The sequence below is a fragment of the Neoarthrinium moseri genome (assembly GCF_022829205.1).
Source record: "Neoarthrinium moseri strain CBS 164.80 chromosome Unknown scaffold17_Wmoseri_CBS_16480, whole genome shotgun sequence".
NCBI classification, from domain to species: domain Eukaryota; kingdom Fungi; phylum Ascomycota; class Sordariomycetes; order Amphisphaeriales; family Apiosporaceae; genus Neoarthrinium; species Neoarthrinium moseri.
This window is the reverse complement of record NW_026055131.1, coordinates 137,240-156,358: the sequence shown is the minus strand read 5'-3', so window position 1 is coordinate 156,358 and position 19,119 is coordinate 137,240. Positions and strand designations below refer to the sequence as shown.

Below are 19,119 nucleotides of genomic sequence, written 5' to 3'. Positions count from 1 at the left end.
ACAAGTGAGAGCCTGTCTTCAAATGTATAGTGGTAGTGACGTGAGCTTTATAGTTCACGCTGACATGCCTAGAACTCTGGGGGATTGGGAGTTATAATGACGGGATAGTGCCACAACCACAACATAGGTCACCAGTGCCTTCATCCAACATCACATAATTAGGATTGATCCTTGTTCATAACCTCTTTCTACCGATTACACAAACGTGCCTTGAAGAAAATGGCGTCCAACCTCCCCTCCAACCCCCTCGGCAAGGCCAAAGAATCAATCCAAGGCTTCATGTCGCAGGCTGGTGAGCATGACACCACTGTCGAGAGAAAGGAAGAGCGGCCCGTGAAGCACGAGACGGTCAAGCCCATGCAGCACGAAGAGGTCAACACGGCCGTCGACAAGGAGGTGCACAAGGACCACTACCACCGCACCGTCCAGCCCATCAAGGACAAGCAAGTCCTCCCGGAGAAGCATTCGTTCAAGCAGAACCAGACCGAGAACCGCGAGTTCGACTACCGCGACAATAAGGCCGCCGAGAGGGCCCAGCGCGAGGCCGCCAAGTTCCACGATGAGCGGAACGTCGAAGGCACCCGGTATTCCAAGGAGAACGCACCGACCCAGCAGGGCGAGCATATGCACCAGTGAGCCGTCACCTAGTACCCCCCTCTTCCTAAGATTATTAGCATCGATCACTGACACAGCACGATCAGCCACATCCACGAGACGATCCAGCCCGTGATCAACAAGGAAACGATCCAGCCCGAGGTGGTGCACACACTCAACCCGATCCACGAGACGCACCACATGGCGGCGGAGCATCACGGGGCCACGATGAATCCCGAGATCAGTATGTCCGAGTACCAGCGCGGCGCCGGGGCCCACGCGGGTACCCGCGAGACCGAGTACATGCGGGGCCAGCCCAAGGACATGGGCGGCGTCAAGGCGACCGCGTCGGGCAAGCAGGCCATGAAGAATAAGCAGCCCGGCAGCGGCTTCAACCCCGAGGACGAGGGCGTGGCCGGACAGGAGCAGGAGTCTAGCATCCTCAGCGGCTTGAACCCTTGGAGCAAATAGACGGCTATGGGGAACATACAAGAGCGTTTCCTTAGTAGTTTGCGAAAAAAAAAAAAAAAAAAAAGTCGATTGATAGCTATATATAGCAAAAAGGTTGCCGACTACTACTATGCTTATCAGTCGTCCTCACATATGTGTTCTGCCCATGATGAGTCCAAACCACACATGAATACTGGCGTCTGTGGCTCTAACCACCACGAACTGATGCAAGTCTTCTTTCACGATTTGCTCGAGTCCGACAGGTACCCCTGAAGTTTCCAGAGCATCAACTGCAAGTCTGTGGTTCTCCGCCCCGCAAGCATGAAGAGTGACCCTTCCTTGAAGACGCCGGCCTCCCGTCGCAGCTGTTCGGAGTACTGATCTCCCAGGAGCATGGGCATGTTGTGAACTAGAACACTGGTCTTGGCGGCACCTCCCGAAGTCTCAAAGTCATAAGTGGCAAAGCGGCCAGGCTTGACAACATCATTCCCGGTCTCCTCGCCGGCTTCACGACCGAACCACAGGACCGCACCTCGATGCTTGAACTTGATGTCGTCCCAGCCAAAGCACCGCACAATGTAATACCGGTTCGCAGTCTCACACATCTGCGAGAGGTACAGGACATTCTGGACGATCTGCTGGCGCATCTGGTCGAGTATCAGTGTATCCATGTCCTCCCGCCACACAGCGGTGCCTCCTACAGGCTTGTGTCTAGTTGATGTCTGTGCAAGCAATCGCCGGTGAAGGTTGAAATTGCGAGACTTGCGGTCGAGCACGGACTTGATCAAGTCTTGCCTGGCCAGGACATATCCCGAGGGCGCAAAGGCGCTGCCGGGTTTCGGAATCAGGCCTGTCGCAGCAGCCGTTGCCTTGGGAGCTACGTCGCCGCTGCCCGTGACTCCCGTGTCCTCCTCGGCCGGTTCCCCCATGTTCTCGGAATATTCGGGGGACTCGGTGGCCGTCGGGGGCTCGTGCAGCGCAAGGCTCCGCGGCACCCACCACGGCTTGCCCGTCTCCGGGTGTGTGATGAGCTTGAAGTCCTGGAAGAAGAAGCTGGGCAGGCGTGTTTGTGTCGTCATGTCATGGCGCACCGGGGTGGCTAGAGCCTGTGCTTGACGGACTGTTAGCAATAGCACCGCGGCATGAGCGGGTGTTGTTCCCTCATACCAAAAGGGTTCTTCCGGAATTCCCTCTCGAAGACGTTCTGTGGTTTGCCCGGTTTCGGCTTCATCTTCTTGAAGCGGTCGCGTGCCTCCCAGAACGTCGGATCCATGACAGGGGACAGGGGAAGGTCGCCAACCGCCGTCTTGATCGTCTTCGACTCATGGTCTATGTGAAAAGGCGCAGCTGGTGTCTGGTCGTCAGCGGCCGTGGCCACCGGGCTCGCCTGTTGCGACGCCTCGGCCCGGGAACTGTAGGGCTGCCATTGTGTACGCAAGATACGTGAGGGGCTGTGGATAGCAGTGCTACCTCGCAGCGCCGCGCATGGTCTCATAACCGCATCTGGGCTGCTGAAGCGTCCTGTCGCGGGAGGGAATGGGGTTGGGAAAGATATACCCGTGGCAAGCGACAAGCAATCACTGAGGGAATGCAAATGTCCAAATGACTCCAGGTCCCAGCACCGAGCTCCCAACGGCCGCCAAGGCTTGAGCCGACGTTTAGTGGCCTGCCTTTAGCGGGAACGCGCCAGGGAGCTTCTGGAAACGCGCCGTGGGCCTCCGACGTCAGCCCCCCGGGCGGGCTCCATCTCCTGGTCCTGTTTCCGGAGCTCAACGCGACGACAGCCCCGAATCGTGAACCAACCCAGTCACCAACCGCCGCCACCATGAACTGTCAGCGGCCCCTCTGGCGACTCCTCCGGACGGCACCATCCCGGCGGGCCCGGGCCTTCTCCCAGTTCCCCGGCGCACCGGGCCAGAGTCCCTATGGAGGCATCCCGCTGCCGTACATCACAGAGGTCTCAGTAAGCTCGATGCATCATGTACCTTCTGTCGCAATGCTAACCATGTAGTCTGGCGGCTGGAAAACCTGTAGGTGGCTCAGGGACTTGCAATTGATCTTCGTAGCTGACATGAGAGGGTAGACGACATATTCTCCAAGCTCTTACAAGTATGTACCAGCCCGAGTTGCGAAGGGCAGGCTCCTGGGGGGTTCCCGCTGCTAACGCTGCGCAGGAGCGCATCATCTGCCTCAATGGCGCCGTCGACGACACCGTGTCAGCCTCCATAGTGGCCCAGCTGCTATGGCTCGAGTCCGACAACCCCGATAAGCCCATTACCATGTACATCCACTCTCCAGGCGGCTCCGTCGTGGCCGGGCTTGCCATTTACGACACCATGTCCTATATCCGCTCGCCCGTCTCGACCGTGTGCCTCGGCCAGGCGGCATCCATGGGCTCGCTTCTCCTAGCGGGTGGCGAGAAGGGGAAACGCTATGCTCTGCCGCACAGCAGCATCATGGTCCACCAGCCTTTGGGTGGCACTCAGGGCCAGGCGAGCGACATTTTGATCTACGCAAACCAAATACAGCGGACAAGGGAACAGCTGAACGAGATATTCCGGAAGCACCTGAACCAGGCGCACGGCCACGAGAACTACGGGCTGAAGGATGTCGAGGACATGATGGATAGGGACAGGTACCTGAGTGCTCAGGAAGCCAAGGATATCGGCATTATTGATGAGATTCTGACGCGGAGGCCCGAGAAGAAGGAAGGCGAGAAGGGCAAGACTGATGAGGCCCAGTCGTAACAGGAACATCCAGGAAACTCTAGGAATATCCGCCGCACTGGTCAATAGCGGCTTATGATGGTAGACAAACCCTCCGGCAGCTGCGTGAAGCAGGCGCGTAGACTGAGATTCACGTCAGGCTTTGTCAATAGCCAGCCAAGGAAGCACCAGGCGTCCTTTGCTACATCCGGTGCAACTACGATGTGTAGATGCTTGTAAAATGTAGAATTGAAACGCTAGTTTCCTATCTTGATTCGCTGTTTGGGTTGCCTGTGTCTATTTTCAACATTGGATTATGACGCTTGCACAATTGCAAGGTCCATTCACTTCGCGAATCACTCATTTGCAAACTCGGGTGGTCCCTGTTATTTTGCACGGAGTGCCCCAGGAGCTAGATATTCACTCGTCAGTGAATCGATTCACTCTCTTTCATCTCGTTCAGTAATTTTTCACTTCCCTTTCGTGGGCACCCTGAGTCCCAACCTCAAACCCGAACAATCAAAATCCAATTATTTATTCACCTCCCCTCCCACTCTGGACTTCTCCCCTCCTTCTTCCCCATTCACCCTTACCACCCTCCTCGTCACTCTGCTCACAGGCGGACTGGCGCGCAACAATCCACAACCTCACCTTTATTGATCCTTTGCCTCTTCAGCAGCCACTTCACAATTTCACAACTTCCACCACTCCTCCTTCCCTCCCCTCCTCCTTCTCTCCCCTCCTCCTTCTCTCCCCTCCTCCTTCTCTCCCCTCCTCCTTCTCTCCCCTCCTCCTTCTCTCCCCTCCTCCTTCTCTCCCCTCCTCCTTCTCTCCCCTCCTTCCACTCAGGCAGCCTCCCAACAGTCCTTCGGTGAGCCCACTTTGCTCTGACGCCTTGCGGCCGGGGTCACCTGGCGTTTGCAGGCATTGCACCATGGATAACGGGACCCAAGGCTCCCGTCTTGGGCAAGACGTTAAAGGCCCCGTGGTGGAAAATCCTACGTTAAAGAAAGAACCCGTGAGGATGAGAGTTCCCGTCAAAACCCCGTCACTCGGAGCACGACGTTAAACCAGTCCAAACAACTCCCTGATGTGGGGAGTCTAAGCATACCATTCATGTCAAGCTGTACAGAAGACGCCCTCTATGGAAGACGCCTTCTATGGAGGGGAAAGCTCTCCTACACGCACCCTGGTCTGTGGGGATAAGCCAAATAAATCATGTCAAGCCGCTCGTCTAACAATGTTGGAAAGACAACGCCCGCATGTACCAGAGATGCCAGGTTCGAATCCTGCTGCCGCCCGAGATGGGCTCGGGGCCGTCGTCTAACAATGTCGCATCAAGACGCTGGACAAGACGCTGGAGTGCAATGGGCGGAAATCCTCGGTTCGAATCCGAGGGCGGGGGAGGGCTAGAGCGGCCGAATAATGGAGCTCCATCTGTGATGCCGGATGTTAAAGACCTGCAAGAAACATCACCTTGGTCGTGCGGTGATGACTTAAAATGTCGACCAACCCATCGAGTGCGGGACATTAGTCTTTGCACGGAGTCGCAGATGAGAACGAGCTTTGTCTACTCTTCTCTTCAAAGCGGTCTCCCTCCCCCTTTTTTTTTTTCATTGCTTTCGCAAGCTCGTCTCGCGGAGTGAAGAAGAAACTCAGCACTTGAGGAGGACCATATTCGTAATTCTTCGATAAGAAAGCATTGCATTTTCCGTACCTGACTAGAATTCACTCGATTAGCTAGGTAGTGATGAAGGTATTCGCGGCTCCCTTTGACCCACTTTTGGCTTGTTCTTGGCGTTTAGCCTTGTAGCTCAGCATGTGATAGTAGATGAAAGTACAGTAAGTTCCGGGGTGATGGTATTCTAATTTTTGGCATATCAGGGCTTTGCGACGGTATTGTTCGGTATGGCTCTGTAGAACCTCGATCAACACGCCAACATTAGCTCACAGAGTATCATACTGGTCCTCACATGGGTTCAAGTCTTCTTGAGATCATTTCTTCGATTAACTGCGCCGAATCAAGTCTATACAATGGTTGGTCTCATATCCTACTCGGATAAAAAGATTAAAGCCCTCCCAAGTATGTACAGTATGAAACCGTCAATAAACAAGTCCTGCCGTGTTGTACAGCCGAACACCGTCGTCACTGATTAAAAAACATGGCCTCCACTCTGGACTTCATCCAGCATTGGCGTAGGTGCAGGGAAACACCAACATGACGAACGTCGGTGTGTAATCTATCGCTTAGAGCGTATCTTCAGCAGCCTCTTGAGTTTCACAATGAGACGACGTCCGGTCCTGGCAGCCGCTATCGGCGGCACCCACTGCAATTCGGAAGCCATGTCCAGGGAGTCGTAGGCCCTATCCAAGTACGACATCATCGTAGCGTCAGATACTTGAACTAAGCTGCTAGGCTGTGCGTCGCCTCGCGTCTCTGGATCAATGCATAGAATCGGTGTTTTAGAAGCGGCAAGACGGGCCCGCACCCTTTTCCAGACCTTACGAGAGGCTTGATGCGGTAGTCCGCCCTGCTGGAGCGTCATCACACTCGATTCAATCAACTGTGTACAGACCGCCGTCTGGTGTGCGTGGTACCCGGTAAAGGCGGCAAAGAAAACCAGGTAGTCGACGAGGGTTCGGCCATCCATGTCAGGCTCCGACGGGTTCATGCCGTGCTCGAGGAGCCACAGCACGAGCTGGGGACTGCAGACGTGCGTCATGACACCGCAGGCGTCAACCAAAGTTCGGATCGTCGATATGGGATTCTCCTCCTGAGTCAGAAGTCCAATCCACAATTCCAACATATCCTCTCGAAGGTCCACTAAGTTGAAGTCCGGTGCGTCCGGCACCGAGACGGTGACCTCGGCGCTGCAGAAGCACTCCTGGTGCTCGATGAAAAGCTGCTTTGACATGCCTTGGAGTCGAAAGTCCGAAGCTTGCAGAATGTCGAGCGACGTCCTTAGGTCGTCAGAGCCAAGTTGAGAGCCATTAATCGCGCGAATGAAGTTGTAAATAAGCCGGTCCTTCTCCTCCGAGGCTTGGTAGTACCTTTGCACGAGATCGATGATGCACAAGTGGAGGCCATTCTGAACTGCGAAGATGAAGACAAGGTCATGGTGAGGCATGCTTGAGAGAGGACGGCTATCGTGGTTCTCGTTTGACGTGCCAGGCTTTTCGGTCTTAGTACGGGCGAGTAGCCACGACGACGGTACTGACTCCAAGAAGTCAATCTGGCTCTTGCCAGTCGTTAGCTCGGCGCCTTTGCAATGCTTCGTCACGTCTTCGTCCGTATACTTGGGCACATCGTCGTGGTACTTAGAGGCCTTGAACACATTATTTGAAGGCATCCTTCTGAATACAAACATGAACTTGAAAAAGAAAGAATGTCCGTTCTCATGTTGGTATTTGGCGAGATCACCGAGGATCAGGGATTTGAACTTGGGGCTGAGTACGAATTCTCGGACTGTTTGATGCATAAGCTGGATTCGAAACTGCCTTTTGCTTTCGGTGATTTCTAGCAGTCCACCGCATGCACTATTAATGAGTCGTCTGGCGGTGTAAAGATTGAATCCCTTGATCTTGTCCGTGTTCACGGCCTGGTAGCAGTTATCGTAGGTCGGGAAGTAGGAACAGACGAGAACAAGTAAGACCTGATGGATCGGGAGGATCTCAAAGCTGCGAGTGACAATCTCCAGTAATGCATAGGCCTTTTCCTTGAGTGCCTTAGTACATCGCTTGACAATGTCTTCGTAGTACTTATGCAGATCTCTGGGCAGCTTGCGTAGTCGCTGTCTGAGTGCTGTCATATCTTTACCTTCACTAGACACCGCAGCATCGAACAAGTCCGATAAAGCCAGCCGTACCCAGAGAAATACACCTTAAGCAGTCTCGATAATATCCGGGACCAGATCTTTCAACATTTCAGCCACTGTGCTATCTTTGTTGATCGTCTGGTAACAATATTGCTTGATATCGGATGTCGTATAATCGTGTATGGGGAACCCGGGTCCACTCTGGAATTTCTGTGTAAAGGATTCCCACGGTCGGCTAGAGAAGCAGATCTTAATTGTCATCTGGCCTTCCTTGGACTCCTCAAGGAGATCGGCGAGAAAGTCCCGAATGACTTCCGGCGAGCCATCGTACTCGTCTAGGGCATCAAAGAAGAAGCACATATCCAAGTCGGCTATCTTCTGGCGGAGCATAAGACGTAATGCGTGGCCGAGGTGCTGCTGTGTCCAAGTATGGCTCTTGAACAGAGCCCGAAATTCATCCAGTTCCATTGGGAACTTCTTGCCCACGGACGATTCAATGAGTGGGGTTAAGAGATTAGCCAACCCAGGACGCTGTCGCAGTAATTGCGCCAGAATGCTCCTAATAAGCCCCTCAAGGGACTTTTGCAAAACAGAGCCCCGATGATGGAAGAAGAAGCCGGCAATAATTGGGTCGTTCTCATCTCGCCAGTGCTTCAAGAGATCCCGGGTTCTTGGGTCGTCAAAAATGAATTTCATTAGAGTCGACTTTCCAGAACCAGGCTTGCCACTGATCCAGTAGATGCCTTTGCCGGACCGGAGCCAGCTTGAGAACTCAAGCTCATCATTTTCGTAGATCCACTCAAAGGTGTGCTTTGACCTGGCTTCGATATCCTCAAACCTTCGATGCAACTCCGGGACGTCCAAGGACGAAACAATTTCTAATATGATCAGTGAGAGGTTGCCAATGGCTAATATTCTGGTGCTTTCTTACGGTCTACTGGTGCAAGGTTAAGTCTAGGCTTTTGACGTTGTTGAAAGTCAATCGGAGGCGGAAGATGCAATCGCAATGGGGTATAACCGTAGCGTTGTGGCCTGGCATCTTGAGCGGGGGCTGGTGTGTCGGATGTCGACGAGTTAGAAGTCCATCATTGGGCACGCGTGATAGAGGGCAATGGTGCTTTGTAGACCATTATCTCTCCGATTTTATCCAGAATTATCTTGCAGACTCCGTCATCGTCCACAAACTTGACCATGTTCGAGTGGTCTTCATTTATCGGAAAAGTCGAAATCGGCGCCTCGTCGTCGTTGATCAAGTTCGAAGTAGCAGACTCCGGCGATACGAGAATAGCATGAGTCTCGGATCTTACAATAGCACCGGTCTCCGTACGCTTTTCGATTTGTTAACAGTTGACTAAGTATGGCTGGTCGGAGATTTACTTGCCACAGCTGTGGGGGACGTTCTTGTTTCATACGCCCAAAATACCTTCATCTTCTGGTTGAAGAGGAGTCCCATGAATTGCTCGTTCAATTTCAACAGGTATTTGGAATTTACCGCAAGGTCATCTACGATGGCTTGATTGGGTTGGTTCTCAACTAACGCATGCAGGTGCGATTGTTCCATGCCCAAGTTTGGCACACCGAAGAATACAGTGCCTCTGATCAAATCCAAAGCATGAAGCTCCCTCTCTCCACAGATAGCCAGACGTGTGATAGCTTGTTTCAAGACGATCCCTCCCAAGCTGTGCGCAATAATGATCATCTTGGGAGCGGTCGGTGAAGCAAAATCGTTAGCCTTCATGTGATCAATGAGAGCAGTGGCTAGATCCGGTATAGACTGGAAGGAGGTCTTATCCGTCAGTGACGTATCGTAGCCATAGATCCATGCTCTAACAGTGGGATGCTCCCGTGGCAAGGCATCCCTCAGCCACATGAATGTTTTCTCCTCTCCCTTTGGCTGCCATGAACCAAATGGGTGACTTGCAAGACCCGAGATAGCAATGCAGCTGCTAGCAAATTAGCCTGACGAGTGATTCCTACGGCGTTCAGGTACTGACTTATACTGATGCTCATGAGGTGGCATTATATCGTAAAGTGGCGTCATGCCAAAGAAGTGCCTGTCTAGGATCAGACTGTCAGGGAGGCCATTGACCGATATCTTCCATTCAGTCTTCCGCGGAGCATCCTGAATAAGCTGGGGCAAGTTGTGAAACATTACGGTGGCCACTTTGGTGGATGCGCTCCAGGAGCTTGCTGCCACAGTCGCCAGGGAGCATATCTTGATCTCGGCTGACGGCAGGTGAACTGCATGGCTGAGCAGCTGTGACGCAGCGAAGTCATTGTCAATGTAGCTGGGCAGTCGGCGTAGGCGGTATACCATGGGCTTGGAAAGCGTTGCCATGGTTTACAGCAGACGCGGCGCTCATGTTCTGGCATGAAGTTGAGGCCGTCGTCAAAGGTGCAATGGACCTCAGCCTCATTATTTCTACGTTATGAGGGCGGCAATCGGCAGGCAGTTCAGCCCACCGGCTATCCAATCACAGCTCTGCGTGCATGAGGTCAAGTTCGGTGACCTCTTCGGCCGGCGGCCTATCTAGGCATAGACAAGCCAGCAGTGGGCCACATTCAACCAGTTATGGTGCTTAGACGCAAGCCACCCTGATCGCCCGCATCCCAGCCGCACGATCTGGACCAGGCGTCAACTTTCCACTGTAGTTTATTTCACAGCATCATGGGGCACATGAGAATCGTTGGGTTTAAATATTTGAGCCTGTCTACCGCCGGTGCTTGAACACACGGACTAGTCGTCTTGCACTCAATCGAACACCATGTTGTCGCCGCCATTCTCCCAGGGCAACTCTCTTCGACCGCCGGGTCAAGCCGCCTTGGTACCACTCCTTGTGCGGCACGACAGCGGCTTGCTCAACCCGATGAAAGATGCGGCGCAGACCCTTGAAGTGGAACTCAGCACTCCCAGGCTCGATAAAATGGCCAAATGGCTCTGGCTCGCCGGGCTCCCCCGTCCCGCTAGACCACTTCACCGCCAACTCCAGCTACAGCGAAGCATTCATCTCACTGAGTCCGTTGATGAGCATCTGATTTGGCACGAATCGTCTATCTTCATTAAACCAGTCCCTGAATATCTCCTGAATTTCGAGTTCTGGACATCCCGAATATGCGGCGACGTTGCGCTGTACAAATGTGCCTGTGGGCTACTTTTCAGCTATGCCTGGCTAGTTGGGCACAAGAGCGACTTTCGCATAGCCCAGAACACTGGGATTATTCCGGATGATATCTCGTGGGGTCAGTGGACAGACTTCATGAGGGATTTCATAGCTCGGGTGCAGCCTCGCCTGACCCATCATATCAGCAATCGCTATACCTACGGCGAACTGCGCCTATCCCGGCTGAACACTCTATACCGCTTTACGACGCCCATCTCGGCCAGGAAACTGGTCATTGGCTTTATGTCAACGTCGAACAGGCGGAAGATCTTCTTCAAGCAGCACTTTGGCTGGTTTCTGGCAGCATTCGCCTACATATCCGTGATCCTATCTGCGATGCAAGTTGGTTTAGGCACTGACGCGCTACAAAATAGTGCGCAGTTCCAGAACGTATCTTATGGTGTCTCGCTCTCAGCGATATACGTTGTCATCATTTCCATTGCATTCATCGTCATAGTATGGTTTGGACTTTTTTGGTTCCACCTGCTCTCGACGCTGGGCCTTACGAAGAGTGTCAAGTACAAGCATTTCGTCGTGTAGCACCTAGATGGTTGAGAAACTGAGTAGCTATACAACAGATAAACTTCTGGAGGTGAGAAATGAAAGTTTAAATCAGTTTTAGCGACAGAAAATTAAGTGGAGGCGGGGAGTATGTAGCACCTTTGGCGGGGTCGCATTCAGCGGCCTTCAGGTTGTGGAACCTCGCACCGTTACATTGACATATCGTGGGCCCGCCGTCAGGGCCGCCACACTGGATATCTCAAAGACCCAGAATGAATATTATAAGACATATCATTCCCATCGTTATATTGGCAGATGAATTTCAAATGTTGATGACAAGATGGGCAGCTGTCGTCTCTAATATTCTATCCTGGGATCCGGTGGGCTACCGATATACCGGAATCCAAATGACTGTCATGGAAGGATTCCGAGGCAGAGTCATGGGCGATTGCCAAGACTCGACTTTCAGATCAAGGATGGCTGAAGATTCTGAGCGACAGCGCACGGTCGAATGAATGACTGTTAGAACGTAGCTGTCGTTCCTGGTGCTCGCTAAGCCTGTGACCGCGCCAACTTTTTGGCCGGAGCCCCGCTGTAGAATGCCTAGTGCCAGCCAAGCTTTAATTTTACATGGTGGCAGGCATCTTCATGCGGATCCGTAGCTTCAATCTGCTGAATACATACATAGTCCCTCCTGTCCTGGGCTTGTCGCCCCTCACGCTCTTTGCCGGTTTTCATCTTATACACTCTTTTACCCTCTTCTCACGGTGGTCATACTAGTCATTCGCTAATGAATCATTACGCTTCGGTGGCCGCTCTGCTCAGCGCCTTGGTCCCCGCCGCCTCCGCTGAGTGTTGTACAATCGACGATCCCATCGGCCCGTTCCGAACATGCTCCCCAATCGTAGCGAACGCCGACACGCCTTTCCTGGTCAAAGCGATCAACTACACTCGATACCACGATGACCTGGGCGGTGGCAGGTTTGACCCCGACGAGAACTGGAACAGTATCGCCGTCTGGCTGGCAAAACAGACGAACCGCCAGTGCCCAGACGACGAGAGCTTCTGTACCGTGAGCGGGCCCGTCTGCAAGCTGATCGACTGCTTCCCTCTGTCTCAAGATGCCAGTCGCGCGACAAACGATGGGGGCTCGCTGATCAGCGACCTGCTCGTCAGCGTCCCTGGCGGTGCGGGCCCGGACGGAGCTTGGTACGATCTTGCCAGCTCGATGTTCGACCGTCACCATGACTCGAAAGATTTCACAACGAGCGTGTGGCGCACCGTTCCTTATGCAAACAACGCGTCGAGTTTGCACTATGATAACAATTGGTCTGGTTTCAACCTGACGGGGATGCAGGCGCAGGAGGGTACCAATGAGGATGGCTCCTATCCGTATGAAGTAGCCGATAGCCATGCCTGGCCGAGCTTTGACTTGCACGAGGTTCCATGCCGTGCATATGCGTGCGCTAGGAGCTGTGTTAATGAGGCTTGGTCGGGAACGTCCATCGATGTCGACATGGCCAAGTCTTGCATTGACAAATGTGAAGGGGTCGACGATGTGGTGAATTATTGTCCGGATGTCGGCGGCCAATCACTCACAATCGCCCCTGAGGACTTGGGTTTGGACTCGCAAGAGGCACTGAACGAATACCTGCCGGACGGCTGCGCCAGGTACGAAGGTGCGGCATTTCCTGAAGCCTATTCTATCTACAGTGCGTCGTCGGCAAGCGCTCGTAGTGCCTCGCTCGCCAGCTTCCTGAGCACTACGGCTGCGCAACCCACGTCAACCAGTGGAGCTATGATGGGCAAAAGGGAGGCTGCAAAGGCCGGTGTCGCTCTCGGAGTCATGCCCATTGTCGTCAAAGTTATCTTTGCTGTGTAAATATATTAATGCTGATGACTGTACAATGCCCGTCACATAATATTCTCGACTTGCCATATGCTCTCAAGCGTCGGGCCTGTTATCAATGTGAACATCGACTCGCTTAGCAGCGTCTTTGAGAAACGAATGATACAGTTTGCCCCAGATGCAGCGGTCAGTTGTGTTGCTATAGGCTGAAATTTACGAACGGCTGATTGCTAACTTTCTAATTAAAGAGTGATCAACATTACAGCAGGCGTCATAGTGGCGATCGAAGCAACAACAGCGCCACGGGTTGAGCGGCACAGCGCTGATGATAGCCTGCAAACTTGAGCGGCACAGCTCTTCTTCTACCTCCAATGCCTGACAGATTAAATCACTGGCTGGCTCTGCTTACAAGATGATCAAGATTTCTTGATCCTATCAGGCCAACCCTTGAGGTAGGTTTCCGGAATGCCACAAATTTGGGGGCGAATGGTACGCTGGATGTTTCCTACGGGGGAGAGGTTAGAAGTGCTGAATGAACGGGAGAATCTTAGCCCTTGTCTATCATAGTTGAGCGATTCCATTTGCCTTTAAGAAGACAGGCGGTATTATTGCGAAGAACAACCAGCAGCTAGAACAAACAACAATAGCCATATGCACGGACTTGGCATTTGTGATAGATCAAGCACTGAGATATCCTTTGCTGGCCATTAAGGCAGGATGTGCGGTGAGGCTGAGCAACAATCCGATTTGTAGCGCCGCTTCCCAAGCTGAGGCTGATGCAGTCTGCCTGTTGCCTTTCTTTGACAGCTCAACTGATTTGATCGGCAGCGGATTTGGAACGAACCGGGGCGCGCTTCCCTTTGACATCAGATGGATGACTACAACGCATTTCATTTCTAGCATTCGTGCACAAGTCAGCCCAGAGTATACCATGGCAATTAAACAGACCTTTTGGTCCAGTGCGTCAGTAGATCTGGACTCAGTACTGAATATAAATATCACACAAGACTCCAACCCAGACATGTCATCAGCTAGCAGTCGCTTCAGATGTCTGAGCTTCAAAATTTTATCCTGTTATACCAGACTTAGCGAACGCATTGCATCGTCGTAATCAGGGGCACACCAAGCAATATGCTTCTTCTTCCCATAATAGCTTTCGCCTCTATCGCTGCTGCGAAGACCTGCTCCTATAGCTTGAAGGGCTCTATCGTCGATGACCCGATTATGGGTTGGACGGCCTCGGCTGAGCTGGACGACAAACTCGGCATATATCCCAACAAGGTCCTCTGCGGGAACGGCTCCGGTAACAGCATGCTAAAGCAGAATGATAAGAAAGAATGGACTATCGGATGTCAGCAGGGATTCGAACTGACCCTCAGCGAGAGAGGAAACCATGTCACGTTTAAGAATGGTGCTTTGACTTACGAGTGGAGTACTGGTGCCAAACCTGACAAACAGGACTGCTATGGTGCCTGTCAGGACAAGGGTGGCATATGTGTGAAATGTACTGAGTACGATTTCACCTCTGAGGGAGGGTGTCAGTAGAAGCATCGGTTGAGGGCAAATACATGGATAAGCTGGGACACAAGGCGTCGTACAGAAGGGAACTGGCTGCGTTTCATATGTATAGCATACATTCAATGCCAACTCAGACCTCATGGGGTATTCGCGTGCGAGCTTGCCATTCACACGGGGATGATTACCAATCGTCAAAATTCTGCAGTACGTGAGACCTGTCAAGACTTGTTTTATGAATCGTACGTAAACAGACATCGGCTCTTTGGCATACGTAGGCACCAGGCATGTATGAGCATAAATAGATGAAATCCTAAACCATATGATATAAGACAAAGATGACGCGGCTCGAAGCAAAAGGCTATCAACCGATGCGCCATGTCACAAAACGGAGCCTAATTTGACGTTCATGCCCACACCTCTCTGGATTCTGCGGAATTTTATGGCCATTTGTACACAGGGCAGGAGAGTCCCAAGAAAACTGTGGGTCGTCAAGAAATATAGCATCTATATGTTGACCTCTTCCATAGCCTCGCGAGCTTTTGTGTGTCCTGCCCTGTCTGATGACCCTGACTATTTCAAGAAATCAATCGTATCCATCTGCTTTGGATCACCAACGCCCAGACTAATGTCCTTGAACTCATCCAGGTCCTTCTTGATTTGCTCAAGGTCCATGGAGACCAAGCCATGCGCATCAGCGCCCAGGGGAATACGGATCGGGATGCGGGATCCACGGCTCACGACTTGGTAAATAGCGGCAGCCAAGGCGCTTGGCTCCGCCCACATGCTGCGGCCCTGCTCGCTCTGTATGTAGCCCAGCAGCTGGTTGGCAGGACTGCTGGGATCGCTGTATGCGGGGTGTCGCTTTGCCGTCGGTTTCAGTGAAGAGGTCGCGTAGTTGGTCTTCACTCCGCCAGGCTCGATATTGGTGAGATGAACTAGAAAGTGGCGCATGTGAGTCGCCTATGCGTTGGCAAAGAGGTATAGATCTGGCAATGAAACGGAGACCTACTATTCCACGATGTGGGTAGTTCCTTGGCTACGGCCTCTGTCCAACCCTCCATGGCGAATTTGCTGCCATGGTAAAATGCCTGACCGGGAAACCCGGACCATCCGCCAACCGAGCTAACGTTAACAATCACACCACCTTGTTGACCTGTCTTGGGGTTCTCGTCTCTGAAGATGCCTAAAGCTCTCTTGCTCACGTCCGCCATACCCCAGAAGTTAGTGTCAAAGACAGCCCGAGCTTCACCATCCTCGGTGCTTTCCGCGTCGCCGGCTAGCGTGTAACCGGCATTGTTAACGACGACATCAATGCGACCAAACTTCTCTATCGTGGCACGGAGTGCGGCGTCTATAGAGGGAACTGACGTAACGTCGAGCTCGAGCTTGAGAACTCGATCACCGCCTGGGATGGCCGAGAGGGCCGACGTGTTGCGCGCGGTCGCCACGACCCGATTTGGGGACTTGGCGATTAGCGTAGCCAGAGCCTGACCGATTCCTGAAGAGCAGCCAGTGACTTTTGCCTCAAGTTAGCTTTGGTCTGGCGCATATCATGTGTGCTACTCACTGAACCAAACGGCATCCGAAGGCAGCTTGTACGGCTTTGTGTTTGGACCTTCCATGTTGAATGCACTCGTTGACCTGGACCTTAGCCTGTACTGCTCACAACATAGCAGTATAAACAAGAGTCCTTATATGAGAAAGTGTCCTGTAGCACAGCCTGATATGTTGATGCTGGAAGAAATCCTCCTGCATGGGGAGCCTCAGCAGCGCTAAATCCACCTATTAACTCCGACCGCCAAAGACTTGCATGTTACACTAGCTTACGTATGACACTTCCGCTCACAAGACACTAATACCAGCGGCAATACCAGAGTGTGGTACCCAGAGGCTTATGTCATCTAGTTAGTGCCCGCCCCGGCATATCAGCTTTGCAGGGGGTGCCACAGGTGCCGCATGGGAGTATGCATGGCGCCGGACATGCAGACCTTAAGTCCTCTGACTGCATAAAATCACACCATAGCCTGGTGGGGATACTACATAGCGTATCCAAAAGTCCTGGCACGCTCAAGGGAATGGCCAACAGTCGCCAGCGGAGGAATTTCCAGACCAACTATTGGCACGAAGGGTGACATCTAAGATTCTCACTCACTACGGTCACGACATAAAATCTTGCAACTACAAGGAAGATCTGCATACTTGGCGGCATTGCGCTACGAGTTCTGCAGAATACATGTGCTAGCTTGAAAAAAACATTTCTGTTGGATCTCTAGGATCGTCTAAAATTGACAACTTCTAATTTGGTACATGGAAAGTAAAATTCTTGGCAGATAGCAACATGAGGTTATAGCTGCAATGCGAGGGACGGAAATGAAATAAAAGCAGTTCAGTCCCAGAGACCAACAACAACTTGCACTCACCAAGGCCGTGCGTGGCGAATTCCTGGATCGCCAATGATCAACAGAACTCAAGACCAACCTGCTAAGTCAGCAGGTACAGCATGGTATCCGTTGAAGAGGCCCTGGGGATCATAGCTTTTCTTTAAAGCACTCAGTCGTTCGTGACGCCACCCATCGTACCCATAGAGCGCCGAAAGCGGCTCGTCATCGTGGGCATAGTTCTGGTAGATGACCATCTTGTCGTATCCTGAGACTTCGGGCTGCGCAAAGTGATCGCGCCACTGCAGCGCCCACGCGTCGGCATCCTCGGCCACGCTGACATCGGCGTACGTCATGGAGAAGACAACGGCGTTGTCGAACTGGTTGCGGTGGGGGAAGGCAGAGAAGTCGTCGGGGAACGCCTTGATGCCCGCCTGGCCAAACGTCTCGATGAAGATGACGCTGTTGTTGGCTGTCGGGTGTTGCTGCACGAAAGACCGGTAAGACTCTAGAGCCTCGCGGAAATGTTCCGTCTTTAGGTCTTTGGTCATGATGCTGTACTGATTGTGCTGGTTACCCGTAGGGCATCCAGAGATTACAACGCTTGGGAGGGCCACGTTGGCCAGGTTGGTCCACGCCGTCATCTGCTCCGTCATGCTGTCGCTAAAGTTCGAGTAGAGGCGTGCATACTCCTGGCCCTTTTCCTCGGGGCCCGGGTAGACGACGTTGACGAGAATCAAAGGCTGCGACTACGAGTTAAGATGGAGATACTACACTGTGGGGGGAGGACGCCTACCTCAAGTGTGACTGGGTTGGATCCAATAGCGATGGCCAGAGCCAGGGCTGGATCCAGTCCGTCGCTCAGGAGTTGATTGGTCACATCGAAGACAGCCTCCAGCTTGTCGGCGCTGAAGGTCATGTCGGAGCTGTACTGTTGACCTCCGTTCGTCGCAGCGTACGTCTCGAAGATGGCGTCGATGACGACACCAAAATTTTGACCGGCACCGCGTAGGCCCCAGAACAGGTCTTGGTTCACGTCCGCAGAGGCCTCAACAATGGTGCCATTCCACAGCGCGACACGTGCACTTCTCAACGCATCGCTGGTCAGACCGTGAAGACCCTGGAATCGACCGAGGCCGCCGCCGAGCATGGCGCCCATCGCCCCGACGCAAGGACACGCTCCAACCGCTGGGACGCATATCAGTGGGGTTGATCAAGTCACGGTGCTTGAGATCTCGGGGCAGGGTGCACCAACTCAACTCTCGGCCAGCATTGCCAACCACTTCGACCAGCTCAGAGAACTTGGCCCCGGTTCCCAAAGTCACACTGAGATCTTCGTTGACGGTGACGTAATCAAAGTTCTCCAGGTTGATCATGACGGCATCCTGTATAGCATGAAGGGTGGGGGAATACCCGTGGCCGCCGGATTTGGCTAGGAAGGTCTTTCCAGCTCCAGACAGGTATTTCAACTTGAGCACTCTGTTAGCGTCGCAACAATCGAGACAAGTTCAACCAAGGGCAAGAGCTTACCCCGATAGACAGGTCTTCAACGTTCTCGGGGAGGAACACTTCGTTGAATGATGGGGGCTCATACGTCGACCACCGGGTCGTCTTGTTGACGAAATCTGGCCATGAAGAGTCATGAGCTTGGTCAGCTACCTCGGTCGGCCATACATATTCATCCCGGCGCCTGTGATTTCGTGAGTATGGTGTTGCGACAGTAGTTGGAGCCAAGAGCAGCGCGCCGAACAGGCCTTGTACGAGGCTGTATTCAAGCAGCATTACGTCGATGCAGACAAGGCTATGACCAAAAGTGCTAATTATTCCCAATCACAGTCCAGACAAGAATTTCCTCGACCCATATTGTTGTATTGTAAGCCATGAGAAGCTGTACTGATATATACAACCACTAGTCTCATCCCAAGACACCTAAGGCCAGGAGGATCCAAACTTAGGATCCTACAATGAGTGCTTGTAGAGGCCAGACATCGGAACGCCTCCCTGAAGCTCAGCCTCTTTCAGATGACTTTAAACCCCTAGAAGGAGGTTAGAGCGGGGAGGCCGCGTGTGTCTCAAAGCCCTACACGAATCTGTATGGACTGGATTCTAAGCCAGCCAACGTATCACGACCTCAGCCTGTCAGCTGGG

General features: G+C 52.8%; 10 protein-coding genes across 10 annotated transcripts; 5 read left to right on the top strand and 5 right to left on the bottom strand.

Moving 5' to 3' along the window:
• Window positions 1–219: 219 nt before the first annotated feature.
• On the top strand, window positions 220–1,065 carry JN550_005458 (uncharacterized protein; the record flags this gene model as incomplete). The annotated part of the gene is made up of 2 exons (XM_049317087.1): window positions 220–632; window positions 702–1,065. 2 exons carry the CDS (start codon window positions 220–222, stop codon window positions 1,063–1,065), a joined length of 777 nt encoding a protein of 258 aa, XP_049172471.1.
• A 218-nt stretch (window positions 1,066–1,283) lies between these two features.
• On the bottom strand, window positions 1,284–2,539 carry JN550_005457 (uncharacterized protein; the record flags this gene model as incomplete). Its single annotated transcript, XM_049317086.1, has 2 exons — window positions 1,284–2,155; window positions 2,212–2,539. The coding sequence occupies 2 exons, from the start codon at window positions 2,537–2,539 to the stop codon at window positions 1,284–1,286; spliced, it is 1,200 nt and encodes a 399-aa protein (XP_049172470.1).
• Window positions 2,540–2,869: 330 nt separating this feature from the next.
• On the top strand, window positions 2,870–3,791 carry JN550_005456 (uncharacterized protein; the record flags this gene model as incomplete). Its single annotated transcript, XM_049317085.1, has 4 exons — window positions 2,870–3,007; window positions 3,056–3,074; window positions 3,128–3,153; window positions 3,219–3,791. The coding sequence occupies 4 exons, from the start codon at window positions 2,870–2,872 to the stop codon at window positions 3,789–3,791; spliced, it is 756 nt and encodes a 251-aa protein (XP_049172469.1).
• A 2,198-nt stretch (window positions 3,792–5,989) lies between these two features.
• Window positions 5,990–7,558, bottom strand: JN550_005455 (uncharacterized protein; the record flags this gene model as incomplete). Its single annotated transcript, XM_049317084.1, has 1 exon — window positions 5,990–7,558. The coding sequence occupies one exon, from the start codon at window positions 7,556–7,558 to the stop codon at window positions 5,990–5,992; it is 1,569 nt and encodes a 522-aa protein (XP_049172468.1).
• Window positions 7,559–7,630: 72 nt separating this feature from the next.
• On the bottom strand, window positions 7,631–9,902 carry JN550_005454 (uncharacterized protein; the record flags this gene model as incomplete). Its single annotated transcript, XM_049317083.1, has 5 exons — window positions 7,631–8,442; window positions 8,496–8,615; window positions 8,661–8,892; window positions 8,988–9,507; window positions 9,559–9,902. The coding sequence occupies 5 exons, from the start codon at window positions 9,900–9,902 to the stop codon at window positions 7,631–7,633; spliced, it is 2,028 nt and encodes a 675-aa protein (XP_049172467.1).
• Window positions 9,903–10,329: 427 nt separating this feature from the next.
• Window positions 10,330–11,265, top strand: JN550_005453 (uncharacterized protein; the record flags this gene model as incomplete). The annotated part of the gene is made up of 1 exon (XM_049317082.1): window positions 10,330–11,265. The coding sequence occupies one exon, from the start codon at window positions 10,330–10,332 to the stop codon at window positions 11,263–11,265; it is 936 nt and encodes a 311-aa protein (XP_049172466.1).
• Window positions 11,266–12,016: 751 nt separating this feature from the next.
• Window positions 12,017–13,108, top strand: JN550_005452 (uncharacterized protein; the record flags this gene model as incomplete). Its single annotated transcript, XM_049317080.1, has 1 exon — window positions 12,017–13,108. The coding sequence occupies one exon, from the start codon at window positions 12,017–12,019 to the stop codon at window positions 13,106–13,108; it is 1,092 nt and encodes a 363-aa protein (XP_049172465.1).
• A 1,098-nt stretch (window positions 13,109–14,206) lies between these two features.
• On the top strand, window positions 14,207–14,620 carry JN550_005451 (uncharacterized protein; the record flags this gene model as incomplete). Its single annotated transcript, XM_049317079.1, has 1 exon — window positions 14,207–14,620. One exon carries the CDS (start codon window positions 14,207–14,209, stop codon window positions 14,618–14,620), a length of 414 nt encoding a protein of 137 aa, XP_049172464.1.
• A 543-nt stretch (window positions 14,621–15,163) lies between these two features.
• JN550_005450 (uncharacterized protein) lies at window positions 15,164–16,215 on the bottom strand (the record flags this gene model as incomplete). Its single annotated transcript, XM_049317078.1, has 3 exons — window positions 15,164–15,528; window positions 15,603–16,109; window positions 16,161–16,215. The coding sequence occupies 3 exons, from the start codon at window positions 16,213–16,215 to the stop codon at window positions 15,164–15,166; spliced, it is 927 nt and encodes a 308-aa protein (XP_049172463.1).
• An 845-nt stretch (window positions 16,216–17,060) lies between these two features.
• Window positions 17,061–18,753, bottom strand: JN550_005449 (uncharacterized protein; the record flags this gene model as incomplete). Its single annotated transcript, XM_049317077.1, has 4 exons — window positions 17,061–17,714; window positions 17,768–18,159; window positions 18,227–18,440; window positions 18,502–18,753. The coding sequence occupies 4 exons, from the start codon at window positions 18,751–18,753 to the stop codon at window positions 17,061–17,063; spliced, it is 1,512 nt and encodes a 503-aa protein (XP_049172462.1).
• Between the last annotated feature and the right edge of the window lie 366 nt (window positions 18,754–19,119).